At 52.1% G+C, this 26,835-nt stretch overlaps 1 protein-coding gene across 7 annotated transcripts in view; it reads right to left on the bottom strand.

Moving 5' to 3' along the window:
* The window catches only part of setd5 (SET domain containing 5), a 39,850-nt gene that overhangs the window by 5,569 nt on the left and 7,446 nt on the right, over positions 1–26,835 (bottom strand). For 4 of the 7 annotated variants that reach the window (XM_064305395.1, XM_064305399.1, XM_064305397.1 and 1 more), the window contains exons 2-20: positions 17,531–17,762; positions 14,912–15,014; positions 13,352–13,572; positions 12,888–12,946; positions 12,558–12,745; positions 11,179–11,217; positions 10,530–10,781; positions 9,733–9,881; positions 9,241–9,358; positions 8,272–8,381; positions 7,577–7,829; positions 7,100–7,222; positions 6,394–6,606; positions 5,639–5,980; positions 4,915–5,160; positions 4,232–4,355; positions 3,242–3,495; positions 2,806–2,862; positions 2,182–2,664 (exon numbers count right to left, since the gene is read on the bottom strand). In XM_064305395.1, the coding sequence (XP_064161465.1) occupies positions 2,182–2,664; positions 2,806–2,862; positions 3,242–3,495; positions 4,232–4,355; positions 4,915–5,160; positions 5,639–5,980; positions 6,394–6,606; positions 7,100–7,222; positions 7,577–7,829; positions 8,272–8,381; positions 9,241–9,358; positions 9,733–9,881; positions 10,530–10,781; positions 11,179–11,217; positions 12,558–12,745; positions 12,888–12,946; positions 13,352–13,572; positions 14,912–15,014; positions 17,531–17,601 (3,405 nt within the window). In that variant the 5' untranslated portion in view covers positions 17,602–17,762. Of the gene's footprint in view, positions 1–2,181; positions 2,665–2,805; positions 2,863–3,241; positions 3,496–4,231; positions 4,356–4,914; positions 5,161–5,638; positions 5,981–6,393; positions 6,607–7,099; positions 7,223–7,576; positions 7,830–8,271; positions 8,382–9,240; positions 9,359–9,732; positions 9,882–10,529; positions 10,782–11,178; positions 11,218–12,557; positions 12,746–12,887; positions 12,947–13,351; positions 13,573–14,911; positions 15,015–17,530; positions 17,763–18,378; positions 18,933–26,835 lie in introns of those variants that run through there. The other 3 variants (XM_064305398.1, XM_064305400.1, XM_064305402.1) reach the window with 3 other exon arrangements.

The following is a 26,835-nucleotide window of genomic DNA, read 5'->3' as shown; positions in this document are numbered from 1 at the left end:
GATTTTATGAAGGTCAAAATGCAAAAATATAAAGGGAAATATTTGTATTTGAATGTATTTTGAATTACATTAGACGATAAATACAATTACACGGTGGTCATGTTAATTCAGGATTCTGTGTTTTTTACGCAGAAAAAACTTCCAAATTGCCAAAAAAATGCAGATTACAATGGGCAATGACCTAGACTTGAACCACAACACATTTTTTTGTTTCTTTGAGCCAATCGTCTTTCGGTTAATTATACAGCTGCTGGTGGCATTTGTAGATTCAAAGAGAAATGAAAATTCAAAACCAGGCTAGCTAGCTCAACCTAACTAAATTAAAACAGAAATCTCTCCTAGTGGTTTTCAATATCATTTGCCTGTGTGGCAAAAATTAGTTTTGATCAGAACGCCAAAACATTAACCATCTTATTTCATCCTGCTAATCCCGCTATTTCACATGACGCGCGCATACTTCTGACCACACATTTCTTCCACAGTGAACCTGTAGTAGACACGCCATGTCAAATGCAGCTCAGTACTGAGAACCGAGTTAGTAGTGTCAAGCTGAAAACATCAGCTGCGAGCAACGACAGAGGTCATCGTCATCGTCACCACCCGCAAGATCAGACTGAAGTGAGTGAGCATGACTACGGTCTACAGTACACCACAGCACCACAGGGCAGGCACATACACTCACAATGGAGAGCTAGAGAGAGAGATAGAAAGAGAGATAGATAGACAGAAAGGCTGAGAGCCCACTGAAAGGTATGCAACGAGCAAGGAACCCCCCGCCCCCCACCCCACATCAAATACACAGGGCGAATGTCGAAGATGGAGCGGGGGTGGGCGGCCTGCAAGGACTGGGGGGGTGGGGGTGGGGGTTGAGCTTCCTTCATGAAGTCTGGCGGCCAGCACGGGACCCCAGCGGCCGCTGGTGCATCCATTGGGGATGGATGGATATAGGGGCCCCTGTGGAGGAGGGGGGCGGAGGGGGAGCGAAAGGCATGGAGAGCCGGGGGGCCATGAATGGGATGTGCTGTCGGCCCCTTCCTAACCGAGCTCAGCGATGACACGTGACCAATACACCATGGCACGGCAACACACAAAAAAAATTAACAAAGTACTATGGCTTTTTCTGAAAAAATGGCCATGTACGTCCAAATAAACTGCGATGGGAAAGAAAATGGGAAAAATAAAATGCGGAACAACTGTTTTTGGAAAATTGGAAATACTGTAATGTATATTTGGTGAGGAAGGGGGGGGGGGGAGGGGTTTATGCAGATGCAACAATATTTAACATGCACACTTCTAAATATAGTTAGGGAATATTCACCATATTTTGGACTGGCTTGTATTCACTTCTTACAGATAAAGCCTGGTAATCGGGCTTTCCTGTCAGCAGACTAATGGTATGCAGGTTGGCCCTCTGCCTTGGAAAAAAAGTGGGAAAAAAAAGACTTTGCAAAAGTTTCAGGAGGACAGGTGGCGGTAGAGTGGTCAGGGCTCCGGCTGGCTGGCTGGTGGCTGGCTGGCCTGCGTTCTACCTCAGGCACAGCTAATCAGGCGTGAGCGCTTCCCTGTAACATTCCGTCTCTGCAAAGCCGCTTCCTGGACACGGCGTTCCTGGCGGGACGTTATCTACGGCCCCCGAGGGCCGAATGTGAAATAAAACCCGCCGTGGTGGCACACAAACACGAGAGCGGCTCCGCGCGGCGGGAAGCGGGCAGCGCACGCCGGCGTTCAGGACTCGGCCCGCCGGCGCGCTACACAGCCCCTCCTGCGGCAGCCCTGAATGCAGCTACTGTGACACTCCTTTTCCTTACGAGACCGCTCAACGTGCGCTGATGAGCATACTCCACTCTGACACGCATTTGAGACAAAATGGATGCTCAAACAGGAAGCAAAGAAGAGACAGAGCAAGAAAAGGAAAAAGGGAGGGGAAGAGAGAGAGAGAGAGAGAGAAAGAGAGCACACACAATGTATCCATCACTTCATTGACTACTGCAAACTATAGGGTATTTCCCACAGTGCCCTAGGACACTATATCTATGTCCAGGAACATGCTTGAGATAATAGCTCACGGCTGCGCTACACTTTCTAGCAAAGTGACATTTCAGCACTGAATTCCTAGCGAGGCATACATCACTTCCTGTGAGGTCATCGCGGCAGGGCTGACCGGCGAGTGGGAGGACTTGCCTTCTTTTTCTGCGGCGGGTTGCTGGGGTGCGGCGGCGTGCCGTGGTCCGGGTAGCCGCCGCTGTAGTGCGGCTCGGCGTAGGGCGACAGGGAGCCGGCCGCGGCGTCCGAGAGGAGGCCCTGCCCGCCCACGCCGCCGAAGAAGGCCTCGGCGGGGGAGAAGCCGCCGGCCTCCGACTGCGAGAGGCGGCGGTCGGCCGTGGGGCCGCGGGCGGCCAGCCCCTCCCCCAGGTTGGCGTTGAGCGGCGAGCAGGTGTAGATGAGGTTGAACTCGGGTCGGAAGGCCTGCTCCCTGGTCTGGCCCTCGGGGGGCGCCGCGACGGCCGCCGGCGGGAGCGGGGCGACCCCGGGGGGCTCCGGCGTCACCGCGGTGAACTCCTCGGGCGCCGCGGAGGCCGGCAGGGCGGGGCTCTCCAGGCCCGAGGGCAGCGGGAGGTCCGGGTACGCTGGGCGCTGCCCGTCGTAGTCTGGACACAAGCAGGGCTGCCGAGGGGGGGAGAGACGGCGGGTCACAAACGAGGTCTACCCAAAAACACCAAGACCACCCGTCCCAGCAGCGTGCCACTTTCATTACTGAAGACACTGCTTTCATTACTGAAGCTACGGAAGAAGATAGTGACTGACCTCAGGTGAGGGAGACTCAGGCCTGTGCACAGGTGAGCACTCAGGAGAGGATATGTTCTGTGGGGAGAGAGGGGGAAAAAAAAAGACCGGTCAAAGGCATTCAGAGAAAACCTGACAGAAATAAGGATCACAAGGATCCAGTCACCACAGTTCAGCTGAAATACTACAGTACCGACTGATGGACAGTTACGAACCTACACACTGGCCTCGTGCTCATTTCTGTTGGTAAACAAGTAGGTAGTATTCGGTTGCTACCTTTACTTTTATTCAACTGGCAGATGCCTTCATCCAAAGCTCCTTTCAAGGCCACTATGGCAGACATCGATTGAAAAACAGCAAGGGTTGATATGGCAAGGAATGCTAACGTGCTAATGAATGTTCCATAAAGCTGTATTAGCTCATAAGCTAACTTGTGCTAAACCAAAGCCGCGATTACCTCAAACTGCAGCGGGGTGTTGCAGCGGCTGGTGGACAGCGAGCGCAAGGGGGAGTAGGGAAGGACGTAGCCGTTGTGCCTCTCGTCCTCGGTGCCCAGGAGCAGGGCGCAGGAGGAGGCCAGGAGGGGGTGCGTGGGGTCGGAGGTCAGGGGGGGCGTGATGGGGGACAGCGGCCTCAGCAGCTCAGTCGAGGGCAGTGGGGGTGGCTCCGAGGCGTACTTTGATTTCCGCTTCTTGAAAGGTGCTGTCAGTTCTGCGGGGGGTGGGGGTCGACAGAGACAGCGGGTTCAAACAAACGCGACACCAGCGTCCTGTGCCCTTACGATGCGTTACAATACATCCGCCCTGCAGGCGTAGCTTATCCGGGACAGTTCTACTGAAATCCAGACTAGGTTATCAGAACAGGTTTATGAGACCAGGAGCTGCAGCCAAACTCTGATTCTTAGGGCCAAAAACAAACACAAGAGCAAACAAGTGCTAATATAAGTAAACCGACAAACACCTTTCTTGACAGATATATTCATATCTGGTTCTCACATGCTTCTTCATATAAGGTTTTCATGCTTGATACTAATCATTCAATTAATGACATCCAAAAATGACAATGGCAAGACATCTCAATTATATAAAAAGGCATCATAATTTGGGGGGGGGTGTTTCTTCTTTTTTCATGTGGGGAACACATGCTAGGCTCTGTGCCAGTCTGCTAGCAGACGGGAGCTGAGGAGGTGATTTACCGCCATATTCGCCCCGATACCGCGCAGGAGGCCCGACTGGCCGCGGGCCAAAACTAACCCCTCACAGCCGCCACCGTAACACACGCAACGCTGGCGCGACTCCGGCTGGGAGAGGTCGTCCCCACTGGGGGAAGACCCAGCCTGCTAAGGAAAAATAAATAAAAAGGAAAAACGGAAAAGCGCTGGCTAACGGGCTTGCTAACGGGCTTTTACCCAGCTTTGCACGGCGCCGGGCTCTGGAGGGCTACGTACCCGTTTTGAAGGGGTTCGAGACGCTGTGGCTGCTGCTGTTGCTCTGGTGGGAAGAGTTGGATTCCGTCCCGTCCTCGGTGTTGGCTGAAGACGTGCTCTCGTCCTGCGCTTGCTTGATCCACCGCTGCAGAACATCGGCATGAGCATCAGACAATGTGGGAAATGTACTCCTGTGCTGGCCTTAATTTCTATGTGAAATGTTAGGCGGCTGAATTGATGTGAGGTCATTTCAAGAGTGCATTTCAAAAAACAGAAACAAAAAAATAAACTTGAAATCCTGAAACTGGCCCAAACAATGTGCGACGAAAGACATTTTAGATATTTAGAGACGTTTCTGAAGAACTGCCAGCTTTACAATGGCTGGTAGGGGAATTTGGGTGTTTGTGGTCTGAAGCAAGAAAAGACAATTCTAGAAACTTCAAAGCAGCTTGCAAGGCAACGAGGTTGTATGAGTGCATGCCACCCAATTATTCTTCAAAAAATTACATTCTGGTCGAAACGTAAAGGAAACAGTTAAGTAAACAAGTAAAAAAGGACGTTTGTCTATAATTGTGGACACACTATTCAAATTAATCTGTCCATATGAAACATGTCGGCGTTGTACAAGTCGCTTTGAGCGAGCGTGCATATTCACAACAACGCCCCGCCCCGCCCACCCCCCCACGCCCCCCACGCGGGTCCACCTTCTTGAAGGAGCCGTAGGAGCCGTCCACGCTGACGGGGCGGCGGCGGCGCTCGGGGGTGAAGGGCGAGCCGAAGCGGACGTAGTGTTTGGGGGCGGTGCAGATGAGGGGCGAGTGGGACAGGCCCGGCAGCATGTTGAGGGTGGTGGCCAGCACCGTGGGGTCGGTGGTGATGCGCAGCGGCCGGTCCACCGGGCACTCCGGCTTCTCCAGCACCTTGTCGTTCAGCCACTCCGTCACCAGGTACTGCGCGGCGGGGAAAGAGACGATCAGCCCTCAGCCTCGCTCTGAGGGCACTGTGTGCCGATTCGACTGTGCCTTTTCCCTCCTTCAGCGTTATCAGCGGTTTTATCATCACGTTAAATGTACTTATGGCAGTATTTTTTACTTCGTAAAAATGACTGTCAAATACGAAAATTGTAAGCGGCACAAATTTGTATCAGACAAACACACCATATAAACTGCAGTGGAAGTCGGGTCAGAAATCAGGTAATGGCATTACCACGACAGGTTTCAAGATATATCTATTCTAAATACATCCACCAGCAATTTAGTAAAAACAAGAAAAGGGGAAGAAGATACACTGAAACAAGCATATGATCTTGAAGGACACATTTTGTTTGGGTTACTGCACAGCTCTGTTTATATGACAGATAAAATGGGCTTTTGATGAAAAGGGTGAACACATCAAGGTGTGGGCGCTGGGTGCGTACGGGCCGTGTACCTTCTTGGTTTTGGGGTACCGAAGCTGGGCTTTGTTACCCAGGGCCCCCGAGGCCACGCCTCCCAGTCCGTCCGTGTCGAGGGGCTGCCCCCCGCCGAGTGCCCCCTCGCCCACCCCCGGCTCGGTTGCCGCGGCGCCCGCGGTGCCCTCCTCGGCCACGCCCTGGCCCTGCTCGGCCGCCTGCAGCGCCAGGGCCTGCCGCTGGCGCCGGGCGCGCTGCGACGAGCTGGACCGGTAGCGGGACATGCGGCTCTTGGGGCGGGGCTTGGAGGACCGGGTGGGGGCGGGCTTGGTGGCGGCGGGCGTGGCCGGGGCCTTCTCCAGCTCTGTGGGCGGGGCCTCCTGAAAGCAGACCAGGGGGGGTAAGGAGACAATAAAACACCAAAACAACTACATACAGCGAGAGAAAATTAGAGATGGAGAGAGAGGGAGGAGAGAGACAGACAGGGAGAGAAAAGTGGAAATGGAGAGAGAAGGAGGAGAGAGACATAGAGGGAGATAAAAGTGGAGATGGAGAGAGGGAGGGAGGAGAAAGACAAAAAGGGAGAGAAAAGAGGGAATGGAGAGAGAGGGAGGAGAGAGAGAGGGAGAGAGAGAAGTAGAGACTGGAGAGAAGTGGAGGAGAGGAGAGAGAGGGAGGAGATACAGACAGGGAGAGAAAAGTAGAGATGGAGAGAGAGACAGGGAGAGAAACGTAGAGATGGAGAGAGAGAGATTAAGAGAAAGAGGGAGAGAGAGAGAGAGAGAGGACTCACGGTGACGTAGGAGGCCCGGCGCGTGCTGACCCCCACCCCCCCGCTCTGCGCGGCGTGGGGCCCGGTGGGCGAGGCCCTGTCCTCCTCCAGCTCGGGGCCCTCCTGTTTGGGCTCCTCGGGCCCCAGGCCCTGGCTCTGAGAGGAGCGCTTCCTCCTCTTCTCCAGGTTCTCAAACACGTGCATGATGGCCTCCGCCTTCTGGTCCTCGCGAGTCTGGGGGCCCAAAAGCACCACATGCTCAGTTAAAGCATGAAGAAGCATGCTTAATAAAAAAGGTTTTGGCCCCCTGACTGACCAACCTACTTTTTTCGAACTAGAGAAAATATACAGTTGCTTTTGGAAAGCAGGTGGTGTGTTGGCCATTTTGAGGGAAGCTATACTTCACTGGTCCAACAGGATGGAGAGTTTTGCGGACTCTGTGAGAACAACTACTAACACTGGCCACTGGGTGCCTTCCATTCTCATGGGTAACCAATCATAAACCTTATTTTTGGTTCTACATGCGGTTCGTTTTCATAGGTAACCAATCATATATTATAAACCAACCATATAACCTTATTTTGGCTTTTACTCTATTCAACGACATGCACAGAAAGAAAACAAAAAAGTTGTGCCTATCTGCCTTGATCAGGTTCACCAGGTGTGAAAAAAACATCCTGTTGATGATAATGCGGCCCTTTGGTTCAGTGCTGGAACTGAAACGTACCCGCCTACTCTGCAGTAGAGCTCCGCCCTCTTCCAGCTCCGCCTCTTCCCCGTCTTCCAGCTTCAGTCCGTCACAGTCTCTCTCCTGGAAGAGAACCGCACCAACACACATCACCACAGCAACCTACAAGGGGGGGGGGGGTCCAGAATTCAACAATCTTCTCGTATTCACCTGGCTTACGCTGACCAAAAAAATGTTACTGACGTCAGTCCATTTATAGTCAACAAGCACACTCATAAAAGCAATACAAGCGGGTTTTGAGACCCTGTGTATTGTGTGATGAAAGCACTCTGTGTATCTGTTCAGTACTGTAAGGTTCGCGTACACTTTTTGAAAAGGTGAATTCAGTCTATAAATGTTCTGCACAGACTGTTCTCTCGCCGTAACAATACGAGACCGTGGGAAGCATCCGCGCGCTGGTACGGCGCTCTGGTACACTTTCGATCGGGCGATGGTAACCATGGCAACCGCGCTAACCTCCGTGTCGCTGCCCGCCGCGGCGCCGCCCCTCGGCTCCTTGGCGTCGGCGGGGTCCTCGGGCGGCTGGTTGCTGTCGTCGGACACGCCCCCCTCCAGCTCTTTCCGCCGGGCCTTCCGGCGGCGCGTCTCCGCCCCCGTCAGGGCGGGCAGCGTGGGGGGGCGGAGCAACTGCTCCGGGGGGCTCAGGTTGTGCTTCTGCACCGGGCAGTTCTGGTTGCTCTTGTGACACGCGCAGTCCACTTTGTAATTGCTGAGGGGGGGGCCAGAAGAGAAGCAGAAACTGAACACCGAACTGGGACTTGGACAGAGAGACAAGGCCTCCATGGGCGCAGGAAGAGAACTCTTAACTATGCCCCCCCTCCTCAGTTTCAGCCTTAAGAGAGAACAGGTTAACCTACAGCTTGGGACAGGTTCCTAAGTACAAAAAGTATTTTTTAATATTTCAGCTTTTACAATAAACTTTTACCGATACGGTCAATGCCGATTGTGTAAAATATATTTATTTCAGTTTAAGAGGTTAAGTTGAGGAGATTTCTCCCTTCACTGAATTTTATGCTTGACAGTAATGGATTAAACTGTTTCCAACCACTGTACACACGCATCCATACACTGAACGGACTAAATCAGTATGATTAAGCCAAAATTCTATTTAAAGCAAATCTGTTAAGGAAACGGTGTGGAAAGTGGCTGACCAGCTGCTGAACTCGTAGTCGAACCCGATGGTGACCTCGCAGTCCTTGGTGATGTGGGTCACGGCATAGATGCACAGGTGGATCATTCCCTCAGCGATCATGTGACGCACCTGTGGGGGAGGGGTCACAGTCAGAGCTGTACGTTTGAATGCACCTATCGGCAATGAGCCGCAACGCATTGGGGCACTGGCCACACCCTCCGTTTGTGCCAGTGGGTCCTGGGTCAGCAGGGAGGGGAACAGCACCCCCCAGTGTACAGTGAAAAATTTTCTATAAATTTAGGGTGCATAGAATGCCAGGATGATATGCATACTTCCAGGGTTTCGCTGAGTTTATTCGGGAGCATACTTTTCAGTAAACAACCATTTACAGTAGACAATGTACGGGACAGCAGCATCCATTAGGGGGCGCCAGTTCATTACAATGCAGTTAAATCCACCCTGCTGACCAGTGGCACACCGGTATATGACTGCACTATACTGAAATGTGACTGCATGTTAAGATGCTATAATCTTCATGCAAAAATTCACACAGGCAGCTCTGTATTAATATCAGAATTTGACGGTGGATAAAAATAAACTGAAAAGGCAAACAAAAAAAGGCAAAGAGGAAGAAAGCAGAACAGAAACGAGTGAATATTCCGGTAAACAGGCGCATACATCATGCGTGATTAGATTTCTGAATCTCTTTAAGCGAATCGGAAGATTCTCAGTTCCCTAAATAACAAGCTTTCTCTTGCTGTGGCGCAGATTCACTGGCTCTGCTTTAAAGGCACACTAACGAGAAGGCGAGATGTACAGGAGCAGCATGTTATCCCTTCGTTAAGGCTGGCGTTAATGAGAACGCGACGCTGACAGGAGCGGCCCGTGCCCTGCCTCGGGGTCTCACGGGCGCGTTGGGCAGCGCGCCACGGACGCGTGCGCCATTCGCCCTCCCGTTTCCGCGGTAACGGACGCGCGGCGCGCTCACCTCGGCGTTGGGCGTGCAGGACCTCCGGATGAAGCGCGCGTCGTTCCCGAACGTGCGCGCGTCCACACACATCTCCACCTCGTCGAACTTGGAGTAGAACAGTACGAAGGGGTAGGGCCTGCACACACAGCCACACAGGAGAGCACCTCAGTCAAAGGCCTGCAATCCGTCACTAAGTGACAATACCATTACACGTACTGGATACTTTAAATTACAGGAGCCGATACTCACTCTGACCAACAGTTAGAAATGACTGCAATGTGAAAGCAAGTAAATCATCTCCCCTCAGTGAAGGCTAAACAAGGCTAAAAAAGTCCTCATTACTTACTTTTAACATGATTACACACATCCCACTTACGACATTTTGAGGACGTTTTCTTCAGCACAAACAAAAAGCAGTGTATATTGCAGGACCTCTGACAGTTATACCAGGCATTACTGTGTAATACTGAGAATGTCCGGCATAAACAGTACTGTCCAGCGGGTTCTTACTTTTTGAAGAAGTGCCCGTTGACCTCGAACTGCTGCTTGAGCATGACCTTTCCCCGGTACTCTATGATCAGAGTGTCTGGATCCAGGTCCCGGGCGGCACGGAGGATCTTCCTGTGCTTCTGCACGCGAGTGACCCGTCCCAACTGCAGCTGCGCAGGAAACACGCACCCACACCACAACACACAGCCAAACACATCCACACGCGCACACAACACACGCGCACCCACACGACAACACACAGCCACAGACACCACGACGCCCACACAACACGCCCAACATCCACCGCACACACAACACGCACGCGCACCCACACAACAACACACATGCACACACAACACGCACGCGCACCCACACGACAACACACGGCCAAACACATCCACATGCGCACACAACACGCACGCGCACCCACACAACAACACACATACACACACAACACGCACGCGCACCCACACAGCAACACACAGCCAAACACATCCACATGCACACACAACACGCACGCGCACCCACACAGCAACACACATGCACACACAACACACACGCGCACCCACACGACAACACACAGCCAAACACATCCACACGCACACACAACACGCACACGCACCCACACAGCAACACATACACACACAACGCACGCACAAGCACACGAGCACAAACACACACACAATAGAACAGGCTCAGCACACCGATACAGAAACAACGGCAGGTGAACGTGGCCCAAACCCAGAGCACCCTTCATGAACATGCGTGAGCCTCAGAGTGAGGAGCGTGAAAGCGTCCCCCCTGGGCGGTGAGCCCACCTGCATCTGCGAGCCGATGACCGTGTTGTTGCAGGCCAGCTCGGTGCGGTTGATGGTGTCCATGGCGGCGACGGTGGGCGCCTTGCCCTCGGCGGCCTTGCTGGCGGCGCGGTGCAGCTGCAGCAGGGTCTGCACGTCGGCGCTGTACTGGTTGGCGAAGGCCTCCTCGTACTGGTCCGTCCACTGCCGGATGCGCGTCTCCCAGCCCTCGGCCGTGTTCTCGTCCAGGGTGCTGGCCTCCGTGGTCGAGTTCTGCGAAGAGGGAGCCGTTCACAACCTCGCCCCCGTCCCTCCGGTTCAGCCACTCTACGCACGTGCGCCCTCTGGTGGCTGACTTGCAGCACTAACACCAACTGGCATCAAAGGCCAAGTGCCTTAGTTCCCTCTGACAGGGAATGTTGAACGTATGCCCCAAAACTTTTTGCACAACATAAGTAGACTTGCTTTAGGTCCAAATCTCCATCAAATTTATGTTAGTCATATAAGCAGAGGACAAGAAAATACAGACAATAGTAATAGTCTGTGAAGAGGATAAGAAAAAAAATCTCACTAATCAAAATAATAAATGCGGCCAAAATGATACATTTCATGACATACACGGGTAAAAATAGCCTTGGAGAGGATATTGATATTGTTAAGTAAGACTTGCCTTCATCCTCATGGACTTCCTGGAACCCTCTCTGAAAGCCTGCGGAAGAATCACATTCTTAATGGTCTGCAGACGGAATTAAAACAGACTGGACCCTCACCGTGGACACGCTTAGCCCATGGGATGCGGCGTCTCTGGACCTCATGGCATTTCAAAATCTGCATTTTACACGACTTCACTCGTGTTCTGATCAAAATAACTGGGGTCAAAGAGAGGCTCCTGGGTGAAATATTTCTTCATTTAGATTTCCAAGGTCCAGACATTCAGACTGTATGAAATGTTCACTTGCCTCACACAGACGTTAGATTACATTACAGGCATTTAACAGACACTCTTACTTTTGTTACAAAAATTCTTGGCCATTTAAAGTTGTGCAGCTGTTGATTTTCTGCCCGTGCAAGGACACGCTATATTGTGAGATGCATAACAGTATGGGTCTAAGTTTGCAGGTCTCGTTTTCTCCTCGTTTTCGTTGTGTAGGCTACATTTCAGCGATCCGATTTTAATTCAGTCATTTCCTCTTAATTAGGGCCAATACGTTGTGCCCGGTACGAGCGGACACACACCTAATCAGGAGGTCTTTATGGGAAGCCTGTGCTCCCCTTGCTGTGTATTTAGTCGTGCTGTAATATTGATTTTACAAAAAAATAGCCTTACATAATCGTGTTTTTTTAGTACCAAGGCGGTAGAGCTGGAAAGATCACCGCACTGCCGGCAGGAATACGGGGAAGTCGTAGGTTTGGCTCCAAGGAGCGCTGGAACAGGCGAGGCGCGTGCGGAGAACGCATTCCAAAAAAAAACCAACCCGGTCAGCCCAGCCCACTTTATTACAGGCCTGCCCAAAAATGTATTTCTGCCTACAACACTGCAGCCTGCGCAACACGAGCAAATAAAGCACAAATCGCTCCCAGGGCTTCCTATTATTAGCATGGGTGGCAAAACGCTGTTTTGATCAGAACGCCAAGAACGTTATTAGTGGCTTATTTCATCCCGCTTCTGTTACAAGTGTCACGATAAAATTATTCCATTGCGTCACAGGCATTTAGCAGACGCCCTTATCCAGAGCGACTTGCACAGCATTTACATTGCATCCATTCATACAGACGGATACACACTGAACCTTGCTCAAGGGAACAACGGGAATCATCAAGACCGGGTCCTTACCCATTACACTGCACTGCCGCCCAATGAAATTACATTCTCAGTTGGCGTATTATGGCAAAGTTATTTTATGAGAACGCAAGGGGACTGGTGTAAAACGTAGATTTTGAAACGTCCTGCGCTCCAAAGACGCAGCACTCCATGGGGCAGCGCGGCCGCTGGATGAGTTCGGGGAGTCACTGATGAGAGTTTGGGAGAACAGTACGGGCCGCGCCTACCTTGATCTTCTTGCCTTTGGGGGCGCCGCGGGCCTTCTCGGTGCTCTTCTTCCTCTTCTTGGGCTTGTTCCGCTTGATGCGGTTGACGGTGAGGGTGATGCTGGTGGGCGTGTGCTGCGTGGCGGTGTAGGACACCGTGGACGGCGACACCTCCTCGTCCCCGCTCTCCGTGGCGCTGCTCTCTCCCACTGCGCACAGGGGAGGGGCGTCAGTCTCAAAAGCAGCTCTGACGCTAGGCTGAGCAAGAATAAGCTAGCCGAAGTTAGGCTAATCGCTACAGTTACGATTGGCGGCGCTTCTGCAGGAAACCCAGCCCGCCGAGGCTCTTACCAGACACGTTCTCGGGTTTTCTGCGCTGGGCATCCACCCCTTTCCTTCGGTCCAAGCCCCTGTTATCGATGGATAAATGAAGCAAGGAATAAACACCTTAGTACAGTGATAAAAACATTAGTAAAATGGCCCACCATATTTTACCTCAGCTCACCTTCACCCTCCCTGCCTTCCCCTTCTCTTTACCGTACCAACTCATCACTCAAATATCCAATCTATCACCACCCCTCTCATCAAGCCCCTTCCCCTACTGCTGTGCCCCACCTTCACTTCTTCCTGAGCCCCTCCCTCATCTTTCCTGAAGCCCCTCCTCCACCTCTCCTTAGGCCTTTCATACCCCTCTCCAGAAGCCCCTCCTCCACCTCTCTTAGTCCCTCCCTCACCAGCCCCTCTTCAGCCTCCCTCACGACAGGCCCCTCCCCGGCCTCTTCCTCCTCCGAGGCCCCGTCTCTCTGCCTCCTCACCTGCAGTTCTCACACTTGATGAGAAAGCCATCCTGCCTCAGGCTGCAGTGGCACCAGCTGGCCACGCCCCCCTCTTCGTCCGAGGAGCTGTCGCTGTCGGCGGAGTTGTCGTCGTCATAGGGGGAGGGCATGATGCCGTTGAGCTCCACGCGGGGGATGATGGTCTGGGAGAGGGGGGAGGCGGGCGGGGTCGGAGGAGGGGGCGCACCATAGTTGTGATCCTGAGGACAGAGAGCGCAAACACATCAGACCATCGGGTCAGGCATCAGAAATACTGAATTCTGAGAAATAAAAAGAAAGAATAACTGAACGATGCAACGGAATAATTTATGGCCAGCTGGAAACTGTCTAAAGGCCTCTTCAGACCAAAGATCCACGACAAGATGAAACGGTTTTAAAAAGGTTTCAGGGAGGCGGCAGCAGTGTGAGCTACCCCGTCTCAGGACGTCTGACGGTGTGATCGGCCCGGGCTGGTAAAACACTACCCCGGCTGCTCGTTTTCCAGCAGGTTCACATGGAGCTGAAATGCAAGCGCTGAGGCTGTTCAGCAGAAAGCCCTTGAATGGAAAGGCCTTTGTGAGAAACGGCACATGCTGTACTCTACATCCCATAGACAAAGCAGAGAGAACACAAGCTGCCTGCCTCACTTTAACATCTGAAATGAATTAGTGCAAGTGAAAAGGACGAAACTGCAGAGTGTCTGAATCCATATCTGGGCAGATGAATCTTTCTCACATTAGTCGAGTGGGAGGAGAGAGAGGTGGAAGGGGAGTAGGAGAGCAGCAGAGAGGCCTTACTCCCACAGCGGTAGTGGAGTAGGAGAGCAGCAGAGAGGCCTTACTCCCACAGCGGTAGTGGAGTAGGAGAGCAGCAGAGAGGCCTTACTCCCACAGCGGTAGTGGAGTAGGAGAGCAGCAGAGAGGCCTTACTCCCACAGCGGTAGTGGAGGAGCAGCAAAAGGCCTTACTCCCAGCGAGTGGGTGAGGCAGAGCTTACTCCGGTAGTGGAGTAGGAGAGCAGAGAGGCCTTACCCACAGCGGTAGTGGAGTAGAGGCAGCAGAGGCCTTACTCCCACAGCGGTAGTGGAGTAGGAGAGCAGCAGAGAGGCCTTACTCCCACAGCGGTAGTGGAGTAGGAGAGCAGCAGAGAGGCCTTACTCCCACAGCGGTAGTGGAGTAGGAGAGCAGCAGAGAGGCCTTACTCCCACAGCGGTAGTGGAGTAGGAGGCAGCAAAAGGCCTTACTCCACAGCGGTGTGGAGTGGAGGCAGCAGAGAGGCCTACTCCCACAGCGGTAGTGGAGTAAGGAGGAAGCAGGCAGAGGCCTTACTCACAGCGGCAGCAAGGCGGTATGGTGGAGAGGAGAGTTCTCCAGCGGTAGTAGAGACAGAGAGGCCTTACGTCCCACAGCGTAGGAGTAGGCGAGTGGTAGTGGAGTGGAGGGAGAGCGTTAGCAGCAGAGGCCTTACTCCACAGCGGTGAGTGCGAGTAGGGGAGAGGAGCAGCAGCCAGGTTTTACTCACAGGGCAGGGGTGTGGTAGGGTGGAGGAGACCGTACTCACAGCGTAGGGTAATCCCCGGTAGCCGTGATTCTGTGCGCTCCCACAGCTGTGGTTGGAGTAGTTTTTCTCGTTCACGGCGGGGCTTGCTTCCACTGACTCAGGGCTGCAACAGAACACATCACCTCAGCACTCAGCACTCAGTAATTTGGTCATATTCAGTGCTTATTCATGCATTCTCGCTTAGTACCCATTGATTTTTCCAACAGCGCTCATCCCCCCCCCCCCCCCCACAGTATATCGTACTCATTCTCTATACAAGTTTCTTCGACCGAATTTTTGAGCATTAAGTCAATTTACTGCCATTTCTATCTGAGATGAATCATCTTAAAATTTAGCCAGTTTTGCGTGTCAAGACTTCATAGAAGTAAGAGCGGTTGTCTGGCAGTTGGAGGGTTGCTGGTTTGATCCCCCGCCCTGGGTGTGTCGACATGTCCCCGAGCAAGACACGTAACCCCTAATTGCTCCCAACGAGCTGACTGGTACATTGCATGGCAGCCTTTCACCGTTGGTGTGCAAGTGTGTGTGTGAATGGGTGAATGAGAGGCATCAATTGTAAAGTGCTTTGGATAAAAGCGCTATATAAAATTCAGTCCATTCATGGCTTTTGCTTTCTTGTCATTGCAGCTATCCTGGCCATACTTCTTGTGCAAATGATTTCACGTCAACATGACAATCTGAAAATATGACTGATAAATTAAAAAATAAAAAATAAAATAAAATAACACAACACAGCAGTCAAAACCATGCCAAACTAGCACCAGCAATACAAAAAAGACCATCGTTGAATCGCCAAACCGCTGTACGCAACTACATAAATAAATAAAGAGCCAATTACAATGCTCCAAGCAACAGGCTGCAGTCTCCACTTGCAGATATTCCATTAGGCCACGGTGCCCAGACAAGAGCTCTCAGGAGGAACCTTACTGAAAGCCCCATTATTAAAAGTGATCTGACAGCCCGTGAGATGGATCGCTCGGACACAGGAAAAAAAAAAAAAACCAGCAAACATAGACAGCGTAGTGTCCGAAGCCTATTCATGACCGACCCCATTCCCAACCACAGTGATCAATGCAGTCAAGAACCGTGCTGCCGGTCATTTGGTATGCAGCGCACTGCTAGGTCAGTACTGACAGCATAGCTAATTAAGCACCTGCACAGTGTGCAGCTGCAATCGCCCGCAACTGTGAAACAGTACGTTTTGCAGCACAAAACGAGCTAAAAGAGCAACCCAAAGGCGTATTATAAAATAATCACTGTAAATATAAACGAATCACGTTTATAATTTTAATATTTTCTCCGTTAGACGATGATTATACTTTTATGAGCTTGTCATTGGACTCAGCCACGACGACGATTTAAATAACGGTTTTTTACTTTCGTGATTCTAATTCTCATCTTTCACCGCGCTTTCAAAAACGAAAACGCGGGTCGTGACTGCAGGCCGACGGTCTCTGCATCAAGGCACGGGCACAGACAGACCACTAGGTGGGGCCGTGCGGCTGATAAACGCCTGGAGTTTTACACGGCATTTATCAGCAGCGGTGCGCGAGTGTGCGACTACATATCCCTCCCTATTTTATGCAGTGTACTGCTCATTATCAGCGAGTTATCCGGAAATAACTGTCGTAACGTAATTTCTATTCACACAAACAATTAAAATAATAAAAGAAAGAAGTATAAAAAACGTAATCGTGCCGACAACACGCAATACATCAACCTCAGTTGCGATTTATCCAGATCAAACATAATTCCAAACCACAAATCGCTCTAGGTCAGGTTCCTCGTGTTGGTGCGTGAGAACCGAATGTCTGCCCCTACGAAGGCGCAAACCGCTAAGCAACGTGACGGTAATGGAAGATAATGACTGTTTTTTATTTTAAACCAGGCGCTAATCACCCCTTAGCTGTTCGGGGGAGGTGGAGCCGCATGGAACCCCTAAAAAAAAGGCAGCTCGCAAACATGGACGATTACAACCTGAACTGCGCGTGCTCAAGAGTTGAACATGTACGCACCAATTCCACGTGGAGTATGTGACATTGAAAAACAGCATTGTGGAGAAGCGGGGCTACATAAAAACCATGAGAAATACAAAAGGTTAGTTAAATTTCGTTTCCGAAGACACGTCATGAGCTTCCCTTAAACGGGGTTATTCAGTCTCAAGCAGGGTCCTGTAGGGCCGCCTAATTGAGCCGATCTCGCTCTTGGCTTTCCGTCCCAATCCTCTTCTGTGCGAGAGCTATAACCAGCACGCCCAGACATTCAGACCAGGGCTGAGTCATTTTCTCAATTCAATTCAATTGTGCTTTACTGGCAGGACAAATCAGGCGGTTTTATTGAACATAAACAGAACCATACAAATTGCAAGCAATACCAGGCTAACCTAAGATTATACCATTAAACATAGACATAGCTAAAATAAAAACAGCAACAACACTAATGTTAATAATAATAATAATACGTGTTTTGCATATTTGCTACTGTACAGTGTTCTGTGAGCATCTCTGGCTAGCAGTGAGTACCCCGCAGGGGAAGGGGCTCCTCGTTGAGGAAGCCAGGTCTTCCGGGATGCTCAGGGTTTGACGGTCACCTGACCGGCAGGTGGGGCGGGGCCTTACTTACTCTGATCCGGCAGCCATGTCGGAGTAGGACGTTTCTGGTGTGGTGACTCCCAGCGCGATTACTATGCTCATGACGTCCAGCAGAGCGGCGCTGAGGGGAGGGGGAAGGGGGAGGGGGGCGGGGGGAGAGGGGGGGAGGAGAGGGGATCACGGGGTCCGAATTGCAGCGACAGACCACTCCACGGGTGGGGTGCCGCAGTGCCACAGCCAGTGTCTCACGGACATGAGGAAATCTGGAAGCAGAGAGACGGGTGGGTGGGTTAGGCACAGGTGAGATGTTTTCATGTCTAAAAAACATTTTTAAAAACCTAACTGAACTTAGTGAAAGGATGGAAAATATCAAGCCTTATGATTTTAAATCCTTAACCTTTTAAATCTCAGTTCTTACGATGAACTGAGGTCAGGTGACCAATTTTAGAGAGGTTTTTTGGAAAATTTTGGACACAAGTGCAAGGATATTTAAAACATTTAGGCATTGAATACAAAGCTATTACTAAACATAGCTCGAACCTGATTGGCTGGCAGCTTCCAGCTATGATTCCACGCTTTCTACTGGCAACTTATGAAATGGTACAATGAGAATTAATCCAGTTATACAATTTCATCCATGTAATATCCATTCTTAGTCACACAATAACAACACAAGAGTGCAGGGGAGAGAAAAACAAAACGAAAAAAGCCTGCCCCACCCCCTCAAAAAAAAAAAAGAAAAAGAAAAAACCCCTTTTGGTCTGCTGCGCTGAAAATTGTGTAATGCCCCGCAAGGCCTGCGGGGGCAGCGGTCGACGGAGCGGTGAGTCACAGCCTTAGGCAAGGCTGCGAGTCACATGATCAGCCTGAAACACTGACCCGCACTGCTCCCGGTGCGATCCCCTGCTCCGAAATCACCCAGGCTCTCCGCCCGCATCCCGCCTTGAGCGATCTGCCACGCTAGTCCTAGCGCACCGAGAGGCCCTGTGCGTTTCTCTCAGCTGGGCGGGGCCTATTACGTAACCGGGAGACAGATACCGCTAAGGAAACAAACTGAATGCCAGTAAGAACGGTTGAAAAAGGAGTGTTAAATACACTAAGGAAATATGAGCGATGTGCATTTTTTCTTCTTTTGTTCTTTGGGTGGGCCGAAGTACCGGGCGAAGGCACTGGCTGATATTTTCATAGCTGTCCTCAGGTACCGTTGCGGGCTGCGGTGATGTGACATATTTCCGTATCGGTGGCGCCCTCATTTGCTTGTTCCACGCGTGCCGCGACACTGAGGCCGCGTTCACAGCGGCGTTTTCCCCCCCGCGGTTGAGCCCGCCCGACGCGCTTCACCCCTGACCTGCAGAGGCGCGCGCACGAGGGCCTTTAAAAACGCGCTCAAACGCACCGGATCCCCGAACCCGAGCCTCGTTCGCATCACGCCAGAGCGGAAAGGTGTTCCCTGGATACGGCCGTCGGTAACCCGTAGCTACGAGAGAGACGGCGCCGAGCGGAAGCGCGCAGAGATGGCGATTAGCGGCGGCGCTCTGTGGCGTTGCTTTGCCCCGCGCACTTCTGTGAGCGCAGAGATAATGAGGCTGAGCGCCGTGGGCGCCGCGGCTACGGGTTCGATGGGGGGGGGGGGGCGCTCTGTTGGTCTCTAGGGTTACGGCAGCCCCGGTCTCCCTCCTCACGCAGTCTGCACAGCGCAAGCGGGCGTGCGGATGAGGCTGAGAACGGGCGGGACGTTAAACTGGCAGCCCCGCGCTCCAGTAATGGCCGCCCTTGAGTGAGGGGAAGCTGCATTGTGTGTGCTGCGGGAGGGAAGCCTGACGGGAGCTGGGGCAGAATCCTGCACCCTGAGCGCCGGAGCCCTTCTGCAGAGGACGAGGGGGGGGGGGGGGGCTCTGGCGGGCGGTGGCCGCTGCGGAGGTGAAACGAGTTAGCGGCATCGTGAGTGGCTGGGAGGATGGAGGGGCTGCACACCGCCACATCCGCACGTACACACACGCACACACACACATATACACACACACACCCATGCACACACACATGCACACACACACACGCACCCATGCACACACGCACACACACACGCACCCATGCACACACACGCGCACACATACACACACGCACCCATGCACACACACACGCACACATACACACACACACCCATGCACACACACACGCACACACATACAGAAGCGCACACACACCCATGCACACACACACACACACACCCATGCACACACACGCGCACACATACAGACGCACACACACCCATGCACACACAGACACACACATACAGATGCACACACACACACACACACCCATGCACACACAGACACACACATACAGATGCACACACACACACACACCCATGCACACACAGACGCACACATACAGATGCACACATACACACACACCCATGCACACACACATGCACACGTACAGACGCACACATACACAAACACACCCATGCACACACACAGACACACACAGACACGCACATGTACACACACAGCCGCGCACACACACAGACACACACATGCACACACGCACGTACACAGGCACACACGCAAGCGCAAACACACAAGCGCAAACACAAGCACGCTCACACACGCACATACAGGCTTGCTTTGACTGCTCGCCCCCCTCCCTGCCTCTGTGCCGTTAGAGATCTACCAAATGTCCTTCGATCCTGCAGCACAGTTCTCCCAAGCATTCATACGCCCACACAAGTTATATATACACACATACATACATGCACACACATTCACACGCATACATGCGCATTACACATGGACAATAAAACTGATACAAATGTGCCTGTGTGTGTGTGCGCTGCACATTAGCACTCTGCTGACTGAACCTGACTCAGAATTAAAAGGGACCTCAAAACACTCCCTTCCTCCCTTTAACAGAGAGAAGCCAGGTCATTTATTAAGAAAAATATAGCCACCATTTCCCTTCCTCCTTTCACTGTAAGAAAAAACCCCACATGACATCACAAAAGACCAGGCGAAAAGCCAATGACACGGTTCGCTTGCGGTGAGCCGGTGCAGTGTAGGTTAGTGTCCCTGTCTGTGTGGGAGTCTTGGTCAAGAGCAAACCTTGAAACATTCATCTGTCCATAGCAACGCCATTCCACCAATCAGAGCAAACGCTGCCCAACCAAAGGACAGGCAGACCCGAAACAGCCATTGGAATACATTTGATATGGATGCCAAAGTTGTTGTTTTTTTTTCCAAGAAATGAAGTATTTAAATGACAGTGACAGTGCAGATTGCGGGCTACGCATAGGGCAAGACACCAAAAGGGAACAAGGAACAGCTCGCCCTGTCCATCAACTGACTGTGGACATCGCATTTTCAGAGCAAGGATCAGGTTCAGAGGGAAATATCACACTCAAACAGCGTCTACCTGCTCCTGATCACGGGATCGAGCTGCTTCTCTAGCAGAAGCACACGCGTCATGGTTACAACGTTAGTTAGGCGAGGACAGTCTGGGGCTAGCTCATCTGGCTCCTGTTGTTCGGTAGCTAGCTAGCTAAAAGGAACTAGTTGTGTTTGCTGGAACTGTTGTGATGAACATCACCTACACTGTAATCAAGCCATTGCATAAAGAATTGAAGTTAAGGGAAGTAGCCTACATATTGTGAGCCAAATGCTAGCTAGCGAGATACATAGCTTCTGTTGGCTAGACAAGTTTCGAATGACGACAAATGGGAATCTCGGTAAAGTCCTGCAAAAGCTACATCTAAGTGGGACAGTTAAAAACCAACCAACTAACTCAAGGGTCAATTACTTGCAAGAAGCAATAGTTTGAATCTCATTACACCTGCTTTCTTATAATTTATGTATGCGTGTACCAGGAGAACAAGATAATTCAGATATTTCCTAAACATTGGGGGAAAAAGTTACAGAAAATCCACAAGAAGGTAAGCAACACAGAAAAAGTTACCTTCTCCTCCCTGTTCAAAGAAAACTGTTTGCTTTATGAAGTTTGACCAACATAGCAACAGTAGCCATGGTGGGGCGTGACCTCGTGGATAGGTCAATCATGGCTATTCACAGACAGGAATCTTGGAAGAATGGTCAAAGGAGCCCCTTCTAAAACGAGCTGCAGCATGAATGACATCACAGCTCCATTTCCTCACAAATCCCCTACCAGTTGTGGCTGTTGATGTATTCACACTCATTCATACAAATGCACAGATTAAAAATAAACTCACACACACGCACGCACGCACGCACGCATGCACGGACACACCAGAGTTTTTATTCAGGAAGAGAAAACACGTCATCGCTTAAAAACGTCGAACATGAAAACATCTGAAAAGCTAACACTGACCCCGTCAATTTGTAACCGAGGTGGGAACGGCAAACACAGGCAGAGCTGTGCCTGTGGGGGGGGGGGGGGGGCATGTGAGGAAGCGTTTGGAACGCGAGCGGCCGAAAGCCTGTGCGTGGCGCGCGGGAGCGTCGGGGGAGCGGCCGGGCGCTCGGCGGAACGCACGCACGCGCTCGGTGAGCACGCGCCCTTGAGAGAGCGGCATTCCGCAGCGCTCTGAAAGCAGGGCCGGCGGAGAACGCGGCCGCTCCGGCTGGGCCCGCGAGGTGTGTCCGCTATCTGATCCTCCTTCCTTTCTTTCCTCCTTTCTGCCTTTTTTTTTTTTTTTCCAGGCCGACCGACGGAGAACAGAGGGCGAATTCCTAAAGACGAGGCCCCCCTCTCCTTCCCTCAGCCTCCAACAACAGGCTCAAATTACCAGCGGCCCGGAGCTGCCACTCACTCCCCCAGCACAGGGGCCATTTTGGAGAGACGTCTGAGAGAGAGAGACAGAGAGAGAGAGAGAGAGAGAGCGAGCCAGAGCCAGAGACAGAGAGAGGGAGGGAGAGGGAGAGAGAGAGGGAGGGAGGGAGTGAGAGAGAGAGAGAGAGAGGGAGAGAGCCAGACAGTGAGACAGAGAGAGAGAGAGAGAGAGAGAGAGGGACAAAGCCAGACAGCGAGACAGAGAGAGGTGGAGAGAGATGGAGACAATCAGACGGAGACAGACAGACAGAGAGAGGGGGGGGGGGACACAGAGCTGAAACGTACAGATAAAGCCATGCCCCCAGTCTGGTGCAGTTGTACTGTACTGGCATGTAATAAATAATTTGATTCCTTTTAATCTTTAAATTATTCAGATGGGCTCTGCTAGCATGAGACACAGTAACCCGGCACAAAGGCCTGCCAGAGGGACCAGACAGGCCCGACGGGAGGAGAATCAGCGCGTCCAGCTCAGGAGCGTACGCACGCACGCACACACAGACAGACACACACACACGCACGCACACACAGACACATACACACAGACATGCACGCACACAGACATGCACACACACACACACAGACACATACACGCACACACACAGACACGCACACACAGACACACAGACACATAGACATGCAAGCACAGACACAGACACACACACACACAGACATGCACGACACCACATTGCAGCCCGCACCACAGACCCAGCAGCACACAGTCCCTGCAATGTGCGACCAGCGCACGACGACACAGGAAACAGCACACGCACGCAAAGCTTAAAACACACACACACACAACGGACATGACCACGCACACACAGCACACACACACACCACACACACGCACGACACACACCACCACCACACAGCATACAGGACCAGCGCACGACGACGCGCAGCACCTCACTCGCCTACGCACCACGGGGTCACACCACCGGACGCATACACGCACGCACCACAGCACACACACGCACCAGACACAGACCACCACGACGCCGCCTGGTACACATACCCAGAGGCATGGACGCACGAAAGACACACGCCCTCACTACGCACACACAGAAAAACACTCCACACCAACATCACGCACACACAGCCACACACACACACACACGCACGCACACACACAGACACACACACACGCACACACACACATACACACAGACATGCACGCACACAGACATGCACACACGCACACACACTCAAATAAATAAAAATAGCAGGCCTCCGCCCCTCCCCCAGCGCAGCACACAGTCCCCTGGGGAATGTGTGGACCAGCGGCCAGAGACCAGGTGGAGCACGAGCACAGACGCAAAATGCTTTTTAAAAAACACACACACACACACACACACAGGGACATGGAGACACACACACACAGACACAGACACACACAGACACACACACACACACACACACACACACACACACACACAGACACACAGACATGCACACACACAAAACAACAAGCAGGCCCGCCACGACACAAGCCGAATGGACAGCGACACGAGACTGTACGAGCACAGACGCAAAGCTTACAAAACCACACACACACAAACGGACATGGAAACACACACACACACACACACACACACACACACACACACACACACACACACACACACACAGATAAGGACTCGGTGCTGCCGGAGCCTGGGTGGACGTGAGCGCAGCACTCTGCCTCTCCCGCTCCCTCTCCATGGGGTGGGGTTACCGCCAGCCGGACGGCGGTCTCGCGGCCCCAGCACCCCACGCGCCCCCCAGACAGCCCGCCACGGGCCCGGGGCGGCTCTGGGTTCACACATACCCAGAGGGGGTGGATGGAGGATCCACACGGTAATGAGAAGCCACTCACAGCGCCGGCCTCAGACTGTACGCAACATCAGATTTTAAAAAACACCTCCCAACCAAAAATGATACAAACGTTCTTAAAACTCCATTATACGGCCACTGGAGGGGGACTAACAAGCGTGTGAGGACTGCACAATCTCACAGGAGGTTCGGAACAAAGGCTCTTTCAGTTTGTCAGACCCATATCTGAAGTAAAAAATAAAAATAAAAAACTCAACACAATGACCAACTGGCTTATCCTGCACATTTACCCTATTAACTGCTGTATGTTAAAGGGGTGCATTTGAAATCATTTGATATTCAAAGACAGCATGGGCCATGACATCAGGGGCTTGAATGCCTAATGGCTCTTCTTTGTCTTCAGGCAGAGTGAATGTCCTTTCGGTGTGAGTACAAGCTCCTAAGAACTCGGAGGCAGGGAACTGCACAAAAAGTTGCCGGGGTCTTAGACGCTCCTTCACGAACATCGTGGATAAAGAGTACCTGGAGCTGTCCTCCACTACTGTTCATGAAAAAGTGTTTTAATACCGACCCGACGAAATGATTGGCGACCTAGTGGCGGATTTTTCAAACGGTCAAATATTCCAAAACCGTGTTGCAGCCTTGCATTCCATACCATTAAGAAACACAGCATAGAAGAGAGGTTTTCAGATGAACAGTCCAGGGACTTTAATGAATAGTCCCTAATACATGAAACACTAAAACTGAAAGCAATGCAGGCGGGTTTGCTTCTTTTGAATTGTACAATAAAGAAAGCAAAAAGACTGAAAAATTCAGCGTTACAGTTAGCGAGCAAAAAATGTTAAGAATGAGAAAAGTTTGACGACAGACGGCTAGCACTTAGCACTTAATGAGCACTTAAACTCAGGATAGCGCGTTGTTTTTTTGTCAGGTTGACAGGTGAGGCGAGAGGAATCAGCGGAACGAAGCAGAAACCGAAGCAGCCGCAGACGTGGTACATGCGGCACGATACCGTCGGTACCGAACGCAAAGATCCGTTCAGGAGGAAGAGGAGAAATCAGAAGAGCGATCGGAAAAGGAACTCAAGCAAACGGAGCTCCCTCAAACGCGGCCCTCTCGCTAGCTCAGAGTCGTCTGGAACCCAACCGCGTAGCTAGGCAGCTGCATTGCAATGGTTTGTGCCAAACACATCCAAAAGCCTAGCGACTTAATGACACACAACAATTAATCAGGATATAATTCTACCCTGGAAATAAACTATGTGAAATGAACATGTTTCATGTTGCCAACTTTTAAAAAATGCGTTCTTTTATTTGGAATGGCAGATTTAAAGGGCAACGTTCAATTTCATAGCCTTTGGTCCCGAAACCTTAGCCTCGTTAATGTGATGATAAAACCAATTTTCTGCTCGTTTTCCTCGCAAACCCAGCTCATTTCCCCATCCTTTCCCGTATAAGACCGAAACCCTTACAAGGAGACAAAACAAATGCCTCGGCAATTTGAAGAAAAACGAACGGAAGAGCAGGGTTGTAATTTTACGCCGAATGTGCAGTTTGGAATTGCAAGCATGCGAAGCCTACATGTGAAAATAAGCAGAGAGCTTTCCCAGGTTTTAACCTTCTCCAGGATGAAACGCGCACAAGCGGGGGGAGGGGGACATCTCGCTCTCCAGACGCCTCGCAGCAGACGCTGGGCCCTTTCCCGACCGAGGCAGACGCGAGGGCTAGCCAGACGCTAAATGTTTCCTCGGTGCGAATGCTTCTGTACGCACAATTTCCCAAATTTACTGGCCGGTAACGCGCAGACGGAACCGTGAAGCCCGCAATGTCGATGGGATGCGATCGCGCTGACGTCTCTCAACCGCCAATCAAAAAAGGAGCAGGACACTGAAAGACGGGTTACAGGAGCGCCACAGCGCGGTGCTCTGAACGAGCTTCGCCTACGGAGGGGCGCGCGCTCACCCCACCACACCCAGACAGCGCATCGGCATGGCGACCGTCGTTTACACAAGAGAGCAGGGCCCACCGGCAGCGAGGGCCGGACGGACAATGCTGAACTAAGGGAAACGGGCAGCGCGGGCGAGGGGACCGGCAAGAAGGCACCGTGCCAAAACTACCGCTCTGCTGTTCACAATATGTCAATATGTGGAGGGAGGAAGGGGGAGGGGGGGAGCAGCGCTTTAGGGCTTCACACAACTGGATGGACTTCTAACTGACAAAAAGAGGCCAACGGGGCTGGGGGGGGGACCACACCACACCACACCACTCTTTATATCTGCGGAGTCTGGTTTCGGCAAAGAACGTCAGCCGGGGAGTCGCTGAGCAAATGGCCACCGTGAGGCCCGTGAAGCCAATCAGCAGCCAGATAAGGGAGGGGCCGCGCCTCCACCGCGGTAATGAGAACGCCGGAGCCTCCTCCTGGGGCGGGCGGGCGTCACCGCGGTGTCACCAGCAGGCTGCAACGTACGCCCTGAACCCGTCGCCTCGGTTACCCTGCTCTCTTCTCCGAAACCCCGCCGCCCTCCTTCCCGCCGCAGTCCGGTTACCGAACAGGGACGAGCGTTGGGGCGCGGTGGTCACGTGACCGCAGGACAGGCCGCTGGGTGACGCGCGCTCTCCCGCTCGCGCGCTAGAGGAAGTGTGAAATGGAACAAAGGTCGCCGGCTCTCCATTCCTTCAATCTGACCTAACCGGTTTCAGAAGAGAAACGGGGCTGTAATTCCAC

The sequence above is a fragment of the Anguilla rostrata genome, chromosome 13 (genome assembly GCF_018555375.3).
Source record: "Anguilla rostrata isolate EN2019 chromosome 13, ASM1855537v3, whole genome shotgun sequence".
Classification (NCBI taxonomy): Eukaryota; Metazoa; Chordata; class Actinopteri; order Anguilliformes; family Anguillidae; genus Anguilla; species Anguilla rostrata.
The sequence above is the reverse complement of the archived record's forward strand: the minus strand, read 5'-3'. Positions and strand labels throughout refer to the sequence as shown.